Source organism: Camponotus floridanus, unplaced genomic scaffold, assembly GCF_003227725.1.
Source record: "Camponotus floridanus strain SB8 unplaced genomic scaffold, Cflo_v7.5 scaffold24, whole genome shotgun sequence".
NCBI lineage: Eukaryota > Metazoa > Arthropoda > Insecta > Hymenoptera > Formicidae > Camponotus > Camponotus floridanus.
Genome location: NW_020229370.1, coordinates 783,490 through 796,271, shown reverse-complemented (window position 1 = coordinate 796,271; position 12,782 = coordinate 783,490). Strand labels below are relative to the sequence as shown.

General features: G+C 30.2%; 2 protein-coding genes across 8 annotated transcripts; one reads left to right on the top strand and one right to left on the bottom strand.

The window, feature by feature from the left end:
- Nucleotides 1-218: 218 nt before the first annotated feature.
- LOC105249251 (afadin- and alpha-actinin-binding protein-like) lies at nt 219-2,141 on the top strand. Of its 4 annotated transcripts, none has more exons than XM_025409020.1 (6): nt 219-374; nt 662-816; nt 894-1,088; nt 1,235-1,366; nt 1,487-1,598; nt 1,768-2,141. In XM_025409020.1, exons 2-6 carry the CDS (start codon nt 679-681, stop codon nt 1,977-1,979), a joined length of 789 nt encoding a protein of 262 aa, XP_025264805.1. In that variant the 5' UTR covers nt 219-374; nt 662-678; the 3' UTR covers nt 1,980-2,141. The 4 variants fall into 4 exon arrangements, with proteins under 4 accessions (XP_025264805.1, XP_025264803.1, XP_011252877.1 ...); XM_025409018.1 differs by having other exon boundaries at nt 224-374; nt 659-816; XM_011254575.3 differs by having other exon boundaries at nt 225-403; nt 659-816.
- An 82-nt stretch (nt 2,142-2,223) lies between these two features.
- On the bottom strand, nt 2,224-10,474 carry LOC105249253. Of its 4 annotated transcripts, XM_025409016.1 has the most exons (6): nt 10,381-10,474; nt 9,943-10,289; nt 9,571-9,840; nt 9,343-9,496; nt 4,046-4,231; nt 2,224-3,341 (listed from the first exon to the last, which is right to left on the bottom strand). In XM_025409016.1, the coding sequence occupies exons 5-6, from the start codon at nt 4,184-4,186 to the stop codon at nt 2,481-2,483; spliced, it is 1,002 nt and encodes a 333-aa protein (XP_025264801.1). In that variant the 5' UTR covers nt 4,187-4,231; nt 9,343-9,496; nt 9,571-9,840; nt 9,943-10,289; nt 10,381-10,474; the 3' UTR covers nt 2,224-2,480. The 4 variants fall into 4 exon arrangements, with proteins under 4 accessions (XP_025264801.1, XP_025264802.1, XP_025264800.1 ...); XM_025409017.1 differs by lacking the exons at nt 9,343-9,496; nt 9,571-9,840; nt 9,943-10,289; nt 10,381-10,474 and adding an exon at nt 4,739-5,258; XM_025409015.1 differs by lacking the exons at nt 9,343-9,496; nt 9,571-9,840; nt 9,943-10,289; nt 10,381-10,474 and adding an exon at nt 5,006-5,258.
- Nucleotides 10,475-12,782: the final 2,308 nt, after the last annotated feature.

Here is a 12,782-nt window from a genome sequence, read left to right as displayed (position 1 = left end):
AAAATATATTGATGTCAGTATAGTATATATTAGAAAAAGATTATATGCAATTAATGAAATATACAATTAAATTTATAATTATAAATAGACAGATATGCATCGAATGATTTTACCGGCAGTATGTCAAAAAGTAATTGTATCCAAATAATTCCAATTCTAAATATATCTAATGGCGCTGCTTTACAGGGGGATTTTAATGACCTTCAAAAATGCCAATGTAGACGCTCCAGATGGCCCTTAGGTTTTTTCATTGTCTACTCTGGGCAGAGCTAAAACGAGATTTCTGTTAAGATGAGTAACATTGCTTGATAAGTCTTACAGTATGTGAGAGATAAATATGAAGACCCAGTAATAATAGAGAGAAAAAGGACAAAGTATAGTGTCAAGAATGTTGTAGATCATTGTGTGTTGTAGATCACTAAATTATATTTGGATTTATTTTTATATATAATGTATTTTCTTTATAATTTATTTTAAAAAACATGAATATAATGTGCATATTGTAAAATTCAATTTTTAGAGATAAAAGATTTGACGTGAAACTTAGATGAAAGATTTTATAAATGATTTAAAGAAGATATATGAAGATATGAATTCTTTTTATATGTTATATCAATCTTAACAAAATGTTTAATAAAAATTCCATTTTTATTTCTAGCAGACTTATCCATAGACAAAATGAGTACAAACTTCAATAACACTTGCCCAAAAAGGGATCTGAGAAGTATTTTTGCCAAAGGAAGCAATTTTAATAGCGAAGAGCCTGTATTTTGTACAGAGGATAATTTAGAGCAATCTTTGTACATAATAAATGAGGTAGCAAGGCATGATTGACAAGTTTATTGAAATGTCTATAAATATATGTAAATGTTAATCAATACTTAATTTTGTAGGAATTTGAATCATTTGGTATTTCACCATTAAGTAAGCATAATGATCAGAAAAGTTCAGACCCATTTAAGAAGTTATTAATAAAAGTGATAAATGCTACTTGGAGTTTAATACATAAATATAGATCACTAATGCGATTACATGACAACTCAGCTGAATCGAATCACAGGATTGTTAATGATAACTTTAATCTTAAGGTGAGTTTGCTTTATGTTTTTAAAAATATCTAGTGAAAATATATTGTATTATTTCACGCTGCATAGAAAAATGATTGGTAAGCATGTGAAATTAATGTATTTTGCTTAAAAAGTTATAACATTTAATTATAAATGTATTAAAACAGAATCATGTAAAGCGCTTGAAGGAAGATGTGCAAAAGAAAGAGCAAGCATTGTGCGAAGCACAGGAGAGAGAAAGAAGACTTAAGGTTCAATGTGAGAGTGTATCGCGTGATTTAAAGCATGAAAAAGAAGAGGTAATAATTAGGAAGGATAGACAAGTCCAGACTTTATATAGAATACTGATAATTTGGATAATTAGAAAACTGATAATTTGGATAATTTATAAGCACTGAAATTAAATTTTGATTTTAAAGATACGGAAACTAAAGAAACAAGCTCAGTCCAAAGATATTCAACACGAACATGAGATAAGAAGAATTATGCGGAACAGTGAGAAACTCCAGGAGCAATTACAAAAGTCTCTTGGTTGGTACATTTTATGTTTTTATACTAGTTATTTTTATTGCTGAATATTTGGTCCTTTGTTTAATTTTTACTTTTTTCATAGAATATATTAATATTTTGTATTTTCCATTTTTTTAATACGATTCGAAAAAATGTGCAAATGAATATTATATTTCTTTCGTTTATGCAGGAACCTTTGTGTCAAAAGATAAAGTCCTACAAATGATGCAAACAGATCATGAGAAGGAATTAACTTCTTATAAACAAACTATTTGTCGTCTAGAAGAGAACAATAGACAAATGCTGGAGGAGATCAACAATCTAAAACAAATTCTCGAGTTACATAAGAATGCCATCGATTTACAGGTTGAAGCGTCTGGGTGGACCAGTACAAATATTTAAACACTTAATATAATACTGTAATTTATTTGTAACTTATATACAGCACATACAATTGCTTGATATATGTCTGTGCATTAATGTAGAAATAGAGTTTTGTACTAATATTGTTTATTGTAGAAAACTGAAAGCTTTATATGTTTAGTGCAAAAAAATTGTATAAATATTTTGTTTATAAGGATTTTCTTGTTCAATATTTTATATATAAAAATTCTTTATGCTTTCTCTAACGTATATTCTTAATTTTTTGGAATTCTCATTTTATTTATATGAAAAAAAGCCCAATCATCTTTTTAGAGACATATGCAACAATGGAGTAAGAATCTAAATTCAATTCTGTAGTCTGCCCCAATTGATAGTTTTCCAATAGATGCAAAAACTAAACTTGAATCCAATATAGAAAGAGTAGCTCGATTGAGAATTTGATAAAACAAATTTTTTTTCTGTAAATTATATAAAAAGCTGAGTAATTATGATGCCATTTGTTTACAAATTGTGAAATAATTATAGGAAGCCTTTTGATAACAATGATGTGAATAAGCAACCGAGAATGAACGTCGGAACAATCAGCTGACATGGAATTTGCCCGTTACTTTCCAAGCACTTGCAATTGCCCGCTTTGCAGACAGTATTATTACGATTCGTGAAGAATTCTGGTTTCTGATTGTTGTCCCTCGGATAGGCAATCTCGTTCGGCAGCCGATTGCCAGTACTGTTGATGTACTTGGCCGCTAGTCTCAAGGTACTTTTACCAATTGCACAGATGCCATTTATAGTTATAGAGTCCTTCGCCACTAGATTCATGCTCACGTTCGTGAAGACGCTGTTCTTCACGATTGCCTCGTCGCCCTGGATGGATACCAGACCCGGTTTCTGCAGCTCGAACTTGGAATCGATGATCTGGATGAACTGAAAGTTGGCGAAGTTTAAGGATGTCGCGACGTTTTGTATTCTACTGTTGATGATACTCAGCGTCATGCCCTTTTCGGAGATGTTCAGCCTGTTGACTCGTTCAATCGTGACATTCGTTACGATAAAATGCGACACATTGATGATGGTGAAATCTTCCTCAAAGTTTTCGATGACTGCATCCGTGATCTCAAGCCTTTCGATCGCTATAAGGTTTACGAACGTGTAGCTCGCAATCACCGGTATCCGACCAATATTCGATAGTTTCAGCAGCTTCATCCGATTTGACGTGATAAAGACCTCAAAGTCCAGACGACCGCTGATATTCTGAACTATTATTTCCTCGAGCTCATTCGCTTCCGGTAGACTCGAGTAATGGAGATTTGCTGAAACGCATCCCGTGAGAGATATGCTGGTAACATTCTTGTAATTATATTCTTCCGGCAGCAAAAATTCCTGGAAAAAAATTGAGAATTCGATTACTTTTTATCATCCATGCATCGTCAAAATCACTTTAAACAATTTAAAAATACTATCGAATATTGAAAAAAAAAACAATCAATCGACTAAATTGATTCAAGAATCTATCAGAATTCGGCAATTTATTTTATTAAAGCTCAACCCATATAGAGAAAAATATTGATGCATTTTTGAGAGGAATACGTGAATTGTTGTTGTTTCTTTTTTTACAGCTTTTTCAAAAAAGTTTTCATAATTCGTTTAAAAGTATCTTAAATCTCTCTGTGAAGCTACGTTCTGTGAAGCATTGAAACTATACGATTTATTGTGATTTATTGTGTAGATTACAAAGAGATGTAAACAATATATATAAATTGATTGATATGAATATAATTTTTTAATATGTATTATGAATGTAGAGAAATATTTATTTATTACAACAATAATATTTATTTATTATAAATGGAGGAAAATATCTTTTTAGTACAAATAATTACAAATTACTTCATTAGAAAAAGGGATAGAAAAATCTAATGAAAACAATAAGATAATAAACATTTAAAAAAATTAACAAGAAACGTGAAAAAAATACACGCGATTAAAAATTTCGCTTTTCATTAAATTTACCTGATTAAAGGGAAACATAATTTACATTTGTCATAGCAATTTCAATGATTTTGCACAGGGTATTAAATCGGTACCTCGTTTCCGATGCAACTACACGTAATCCGCCTCTCATTGTGAACCTGGCATTGTTCGCTGATATTATTCGCAGCCGCAGCGGACAATATCGCCGCAATGAGTATTGCGGCGAGCTGAATCGCTTTCATATTCAGCGTCATACCACTTGCGCATATAAGATCTTCCCGTCGTCGACTATGTGTGCACTGAAATTATAAAGGGAAATGCTGCGTACATCGCTTTCCGATTGACAAGGAAACACGTGACATACTTTAGGTAAAACCCTGTGAATAGAATAAATTTTTCCTTCAAATAAGCAATAAATTAGTCGCTGGTTGGACGCACGGATATTTCAAACAAATTTTGAATTCCGAAATATTATACGTTCAATGTGAAATTGAGAAACGCTATAGTGTTCCTTTCCCTTTTTTTAATCCGGAGTAGTAACATCACATAGGACGATTTGAGTATAGTATACTCTTTTTTTTACAGTATTTTGTTGAAAAATTCGACTTATGAGAATTTCGACGATTAATTTATTGGATTTGAATAATGTTAAGTCAAGTAATATTTTTAATTTTTAAATTAATACTTGTTTAAGATAAAAATTAAAAAATAAAAATTTTAGATTGAATTTTCGTAATTTATTATAAAATATATGGCAATTTCAATATATCCGTCTTTGATATAATAAAAAAACGCTCTCACCATACTTTTAGAATTTTTCCTCGCGATGCGAAACTGTAAATTTTTCGTCGGCTTCGTTTAAGCTCTTTGTTAAAATGATTTTTGTTTTTCGCAAAATTCCTCGTCGTAGAACTTGACACTATTCAGACAGATTTCGATCCCGTCAGCGGATCTCTTACGCTTCAGGAAGCGAACAAAATATATACAACGGATCTCTCGAACACCGGTCTCGTCGATGCCGAAAATCGAAATATCACAGCACGAGCAATAGCTATTTCAAAGGATCCACACACCATTCGACCATTCGACGGATGGAGCTACGGTTGAGTGCATAATTAAGATGGACAGATCTTTCGTGCCGCTCTTTTATGGTGACTGACATGCATGCAATGTACTGTGTAGCAAATATATTCCAGTAAATCATCACGGTAGATTCCGTGTGTTCGCTATATTATACTCTGACAATATCAGTCCACATTGTTATGGGAACACGCCGGAAAAACGCGGTCAAGCTGACAGAGACTATCAGAGAATTCCGTACGATAAGCTGACAGAGACTATCAGAGAGTTCCGTACGATGTGCTCACTGCTCTATACGTTGATATTATTCTGATATTATTTTGATATTAATGTTAACTGCAATGATCTTCATAATTTATACATTCCATAATTTCCGATAATTTTCGAACGATATATGTTCTGACAAATTTTTTTCAATCAGTTTTTCCTTAGTGAAAATATACGATTAGAATTAGCAGTAGAACATTAAAAATTTCCACAAAAAAAAGAAAGAAATGATCAAATATAATATATTCTTCAAATTTTCATTGCGGCTATAAATTTTACTTAAACAGAATATTAATTTAAAATTTAATTTTAAAAATATGAATATATGATATAATGACACTTGTTGATATTTCTACTGAAAAAAATCTATTCTAGATGTTAGCTGAGAGGAGAGTTTTAGGGAATAACATATAGTTCTGTTTCTGTGAAAACTGATTGATAATCGGCAAATTTAATTGAGCTAGATCTTAATTTTCATTTTACGTGTATTATATTTCATCGAGAAAAGTTTAAAGCCGATACAGCCGCAGGAAGTGGAGAAGTTTGTCTGAGAATCCCAACCCAAAGTGTCGTCGATAATCGACTGATTTCCTTTAGTACTGATGCTGTGCCAGATGCTGAAGATAGCATCGATGTACTGGTTGATGCACCTCTTAGGCCCGGTTCCACAACTCGAATTAATCCGAGTTTAATACGTTAAATTGGGTCCTGATTGGTCCATTTGCTACTTAAACTCGGATTAACTGGATTGTGGAACCGGGCCTTAATGATATTGTTAAGTTTTAATGAGTTTCGAATCATCGATGTTACAAGCAGGCGATCTTTCACTATACAATATAGGACGTTTCAATTATTAATCGATTTGATTTGAGGTCAAAATTTTGTTCTTATTTTCAATCTTACTTTATTCACATTTATAAATTATAAAGAATTATATATTTAATTATTTTTTTGCAAAAACTTTTGTAATAATTCAGATAATTTAAATTTATTATAAAAATTATAATAATAATATCAAGAAAGATATACCTATTTAACCATCATATAATTGTGTGTATGTGAATTAATTAATTATTTCTCAAAAACCGATTAATTTTAAAATAATTTTTCAATTCATGATTTTTAATGAAAAACCAGTGATTTAATTAAATTTATCTTGATACGGAAATAGACGAAACCCATAATTACGTCCGTAAAAATTTCGAATCTCTCTATCTACTATTTAATTGTTTCACTGCACTTTTACAAAGTCAGTTAATATAACTTTCAATTTTGTATTTCAAATTAAATTATTATTTTAGACATAATAATTTTCTTTCTCTGCATTTTAATATTGTAATCTAAAATCTATTAGTCGATTGTTTTTCTTTGTTTAAATTTGCAATAATTAAAAGCGTGAAGAAAACCGCGCTGACGTCAGATTGCGCGTCATTTTTATACACTGAAAATCGGACGGATTATATTCGCTCCTCTTTATTCTTTTAAAAGAATATCAAGAACATCAAGAATATCAAGAACAAGATACAGTGTATGTACACGAATATTGTAAGTGTTAAAAAATGACCGCGCGAATATTATAGTAAATATACAAAAACATATTGTGAATATATAAAAATAAATCCAATATACTGTGAATTTTCTATGTTATATATTGAATCGAAATCGCGCGAAAGAGGAAAAGAAAAACAAGACAATGAATAAATATTTCCTTTACTAAAGAAATCTAAAAATATCTCTCGATCTTTTCTCTCTTTCTTCGCGCAAATCTACATATATAATCAATATGATCGATTCTATCTTTATATATTTATTACGTGCTATTAATCAAAGCCAATATTCGCCATAGACAATATTCAGAAATCAAAATCGCGCAAACGTCAAGCGCAGTAATGGTCATGCGCAGAAACGAATGCGCATCGTTCGGCCACCATATTGGCGCGTCATTGCTACGTCATACGTGAATCAAAGTCATACGCAGTTTACGCAGATCGTCGTACGTCCGCATTTTTCGCATCTTTTAACCGTAAATAAACGAACATCACGAGTGAACGAGCGTTGAGAGTGTCCAAGGATAATCGCGCGACTTTCATAATACGTCGATGGAAGCGCGCGACAGCGGTTTTTGACAGAATTCAGTGATGGCGTCATCGCGAAGGTGAAGCGAAGTCGCGTCGCGTTATTTGGCGTCTTTGATGATGATTATCGGATGCGAGCGAGTATCGGGAGTGCCGAATAAAGTGTCGCGCGTTCGCGTTGATGATATCCTGTGAGTTTGTGTGCATCAAGATCGAAATATCCCGAGGCGAGCGAATGGAGCAGCCTGTGAAACAGCCGGTGAACGGTGAGTTGATTTGATTTATCATATTTGCGTGACAATTCGTGCTCATTCGACGCTTATACATGCATCACGATGCCTCGAATTACGTTCGGGCAAATCGGCGCCGCATCATAATTCGATACGACGCGATGCAATTCAAAGAAAGTCGATCGCGTGAAGATGGTTAGACTAGAAGTGATTTGAAATTTATTTTGTATACGCGTGCGCAGTGCTTACACAGGGATCTTGTAGGGATGCCAACTGTTAAACGATAACTTTTTCGATCTAACCTAACCTAACCTAACCTCTCAATGACTTCAGATGTCGAATGTAAACACGAGCTTATGCTGCATGGATTTTATCATACTTTTAAAAATAATATTTAATCATTAGTGTTTCATACATTTTATTACGTAGTATATTAATCGTATTAAATGTATGACTTACAGTTTTACACATTTTAATGAGGAGCATATAATATAATTGGTTAGATTAGATTAAATTAATCAAAAGAAGCTGCTGTGATGATGCATTTAACGTAATAGAATTAATTTGACGAATGTGCAGCTATTGAAGTTAAATAATATTTGTGGGCACATTTTTAAAGTAATCATGAGTGTCGTATCTCATCTTAGTTATATGAAATTAAAATACAAAATATTTATGTATTCCACATTAACATTATTCATTACGAGTACTATATTATTTTTCTTGTATCTTAATTGTATTCAACCACATTATTTCATCGATGAAGCTTTTCATATATCACAGACAATACGATACTGTACATAGAATTTTACACAGGTAATACATGGCACAAAAATAATTTGCTCTTAAGTATTGCGCGCAATTCTCAAAAATAAATAAAATTAAATTATTTTCAGTGGGATCCAAAAATCATTACATTGCCAGGATTGTATCTTGTTACAACTGCAATATTATCACTTTTTAATATGTGCAATGTTACATACATAAAATGTACATATTTATTCGGAACGTGCCTAAATCTTTATCTTACAATATTGCAAAAGAAAATTGCAAATCTAATGAAACAGAGCGATGGAATAATTGGTTGATACTTGTGCTGGCCTATAATATTACCCTTTTTCCATCATTATACTTTTGGTACTTTTTTTATTATGCAGATGTTATATCTGTAAATATAGTACTCGTAATATTGTTCTTCCATCAATATAAGCACACAAAAATGACAGCATTTGCTTTTCATTACACTATATTTATATATCAGAAGAAAGAGAAAATAAAATTAAAGTTGAATGTTTGAATGCACCCTAAAGTAAATCTCATCTAAATAAATAAATGCATAAATGTGCGCTCCACATTCCTCATGAAGAAAAATGCACAATATTAATCTTTACATTGTGTTATTATTTTTAGATTTGTTATTCTTTTTGATTCTCTAGATGCAATTTTCTTTTCTCCTCTCTTTCTTTCCAATTACTAAATCTATGTCATTTTTAGTATACATTATTGCAGAAAGTGCAAAAATAAAAAGCAAATCTTTTGGCACCTTTAAAATGTACAAGAAGATTAGTCCAATGTGTTTTTTTCAATAGATAAAAATATCAAAAAAAATCTGAAAAAATTCACACTTTTTTTGAACCTTCTAAATAAAGATTAGAATAATAAATTTGCAAAATAACTTGCTTTAATATATTTTTATTGCAAACATATGAAGCGAAGTGTTCAAGGTGCATTATTGAAGAGTATGTTTTACATTCTTACCTCCTTCTACTTTGGCATACATATCCTTTATGCCAATTGCCTTGCAACACGCTTTTATTGCACGATGACAAACAAGCCCATCCTTCATGCATTTTCTTTACAAATATTTTTGTACTTCCAAAAATTGTGTAAAGAAATCATGTAACTGAAAAAACTGAAAAAATACAAAGTGATATTAAAAGAAAGAATAAATTTTATACTATATAATATTCACAATTATTTTCTTACCAGTGTGTTCCTTATATCTAGGAATATACATTAATCTTTGACCTGCCCTATTTTTAGTCATCATTAAGGATGCTTTAGTTACAGGTACTTTTGATAACACTTCAGTTAATCCATTTTCATTTCCAGTTATTACAAATAATTCTAGTCTTGTGCTTTAGATTACTAGTCATACAAGTTATCATTTTGTTTTCCAAAATTCAGGTTTCAAAACTTTTAAAAGTATTTTCAGAACAAAGATATTAGTTATATAAGATTCTAATAATATCAGGACTGAAATGTCAAAGAAAAAAATTGAAAATAGACATCGTATCACATGATTTTTGTATGTGTGTGATTTAACCATTATAATTCAATAATAGCATAAATATTAACCTTCTCAAATGGAATCTGGTGGTCTAATCTTTCTGTCATCCATTGTGATGCTCATCCAACCACGTTCCAATGGTGATAATTTTACTTGCATTGGTCTGATTTGACTTTGTCGTAATTCTATAAGTTTTTGCTTTCCTACAGGATCTACAGGTAGTTTTTGCTGTTGAACTAATTCTATTTCTCTAAACACAGGAGTGTTTAGGCCAGAAAATTGTATCAAAATTTTTCCCATGCCAATAATTTGCCCCTTGTTTAGATCTCTCGTTTTTGCTATTCCTCTTGCTCTACCTCTGTGTCTTCCTGCATTACTGAGACACTTATCACCTCTCATAATTCATCTCTAGTTCCTGTAAAACAAAAGCACAGTGAAATACAAACTATTTTCTATTATGAAAATAACCTCTGTCAAAATGCTGTATCCATAAAAGTTTTACTTACTATTCACAAAGAACGTAGAGTTGCTTTACTTAATAAAGGGACACATGTTTTTAACAAATGTGAGTAATTGACAGACAATAAATTGCATATACCTGAAAAAATTTCATAATTTTATTAGAGCTAATGTATAAAGTTAAATTGATTAATTAATTTTAATATTAAATAAATTAATTTTAAATACACATTATATGTAAATGACATGTAATGATTTAGACAATGAGAGAAGAACGAGAGATGTCATGGTTCACTCTTAGGTGAAAGCAATGCATCCTCTATAAATAAAAAAATGTGAACATGAACTATAAAGCCCTACCAATGTTTCCAATGGGTAACATAATTTCGGGTTGTATTCCATGCCTCGTACACGAAATGTCGATAACATAAGTAACGCAAAACGTTTGTATATATTAAATAAATTTGTAATATAAATAAGTTTTGTGATCTCTCTCTATCTGTTTATTTATCTATCTATCTATCTATCTATCAAGTATAATTGATTATTAAAATATATTACTCGATATTATATTATATTATATATTAATCACATATTATCTATCACCACCATCGTCATTATTATATGTAATTTAATATAGTCTTTATCACAACGGTTCATCATTGAAAATAAATTATAACACAAAAAATAATCTAATAAAAAAATATTCTAGTTTATTTTTAAATATTATTTTTAAATATTAAATAATATAAGTATTAAAATTAAAATAAAAAATTGGCTCAAATAATAATAATTAAAAATTAACTAAACAATTGATAACTAAAAGCCAATAAAAAACGCGATAACTGGAGCACAAGAAAAATCCTTTCTCTTTTAATTATTAATATATTTCAAATTATTAGTATATTTCAAATTACTCGTCACAATACATACAATAAATACGAATGTTTCGGATTATCTTTTAATCTACCTTCAACGTGACATTAATATTATTACACATTCGAAAATATTACACAATGACATATGAAAAATTATATAAATCAGATGCAGATAGCATTTGTAATATCTGCATGCCGATTATGAAACGATTTATATAATTTCATATTTATTCATATTTATATAATTTTATATGTTATTGTCAAATATTTTTTAATGAGTAATATAATGATACGCCGTTAAATTTCTTTTCTAGATACGATCGCGATCTATATATAAGAATTAGATATTTTTAAATAGACTGAATTTTTATTAAAAGTTTATATTCAAGATAATGCTTGATAATTATAATTTATAATATTCTAAATATCTGTTTAAAAGGCAAAAAAATTGATTGCGCGTAATAATTAATTTTACAATCAATTAATTTAGATTTACTTAATTTTATTAGAAAATAGCTTTATAAAAATATTAAAATTGAATGTATTTGCATTTAATTTGTGTTTATCCTTTGCGTAACGATTAATATTGGCGTCAGATGTTCGATATATCGGTAATATCCCGAATTTTTCCTGACTTAAATAATCCGCGCGGACTGCTGAGCTAAATACTCCACGCGGACTCGATCGATAGCCAATAATCATAGTTCCTCGATCCTCAAATCCAATAGAAAATTCGGATTTTGTCACTCGCGAAGTATCTCGCGTCTTATTCGCCTGTCTTCTCGCATCCTTGTCGCACCCTCGTTGCATCCTTTTCTCTAATTGCTTTTAAAGGGCAAGCTCGAGCGAGCCTCGACTCGGCTTTATCTATTGTAACTTGATACGCAGATAAAAACTAAACCAAAATAATACCGATTTTCGTGTCCACTTGTCATCACTTTTTTATCGCGTACAAGATTTATGTCTTAATTTAGTTACTCACACAAATTTATTTCATATATTTCAGTTACTTACACACTCGTTTATAACCGTGTAGTTTTAAGCATTTTCTCTTTAAACTCGATTTATTAAAGGTGCATTTTATATATTATTCATGTATTACGATTAAAGCAATCAATGTCATTTATATAAATGTTTACATATATATATATTCTTTTGTTTTTCAGCTATAAAATGTTGTAATTAACGTACATTAATTCATTGATAATTTCAATTTGCATTTAGAAAAAAATATATTTAAAACATTTTAACTATATGTTTTAAAAAATTATTTGCAGATTTTAAAAACACATTTATTGTTCTACATAAATAATTCGCAAAAAAATTTATAAAAAGACACAATACTTACTTAAATGAGAGATACGTTATGTTATATTTTTAATCAATAAAAATTTTCGTTGATTCAGTTTAAGATAGTATGTTTTATATATACAATTAGACAGCTTTCTTATTCAGATTGCTTTTATTTTTCAGTCGACATTTCGCATATAGGAACGGAAATAAATAATAAGAAAAAGAGTTAAGCAGTTATATATTAATATGAACGCTGTTGCAAATCTAAGGGGCAGCAA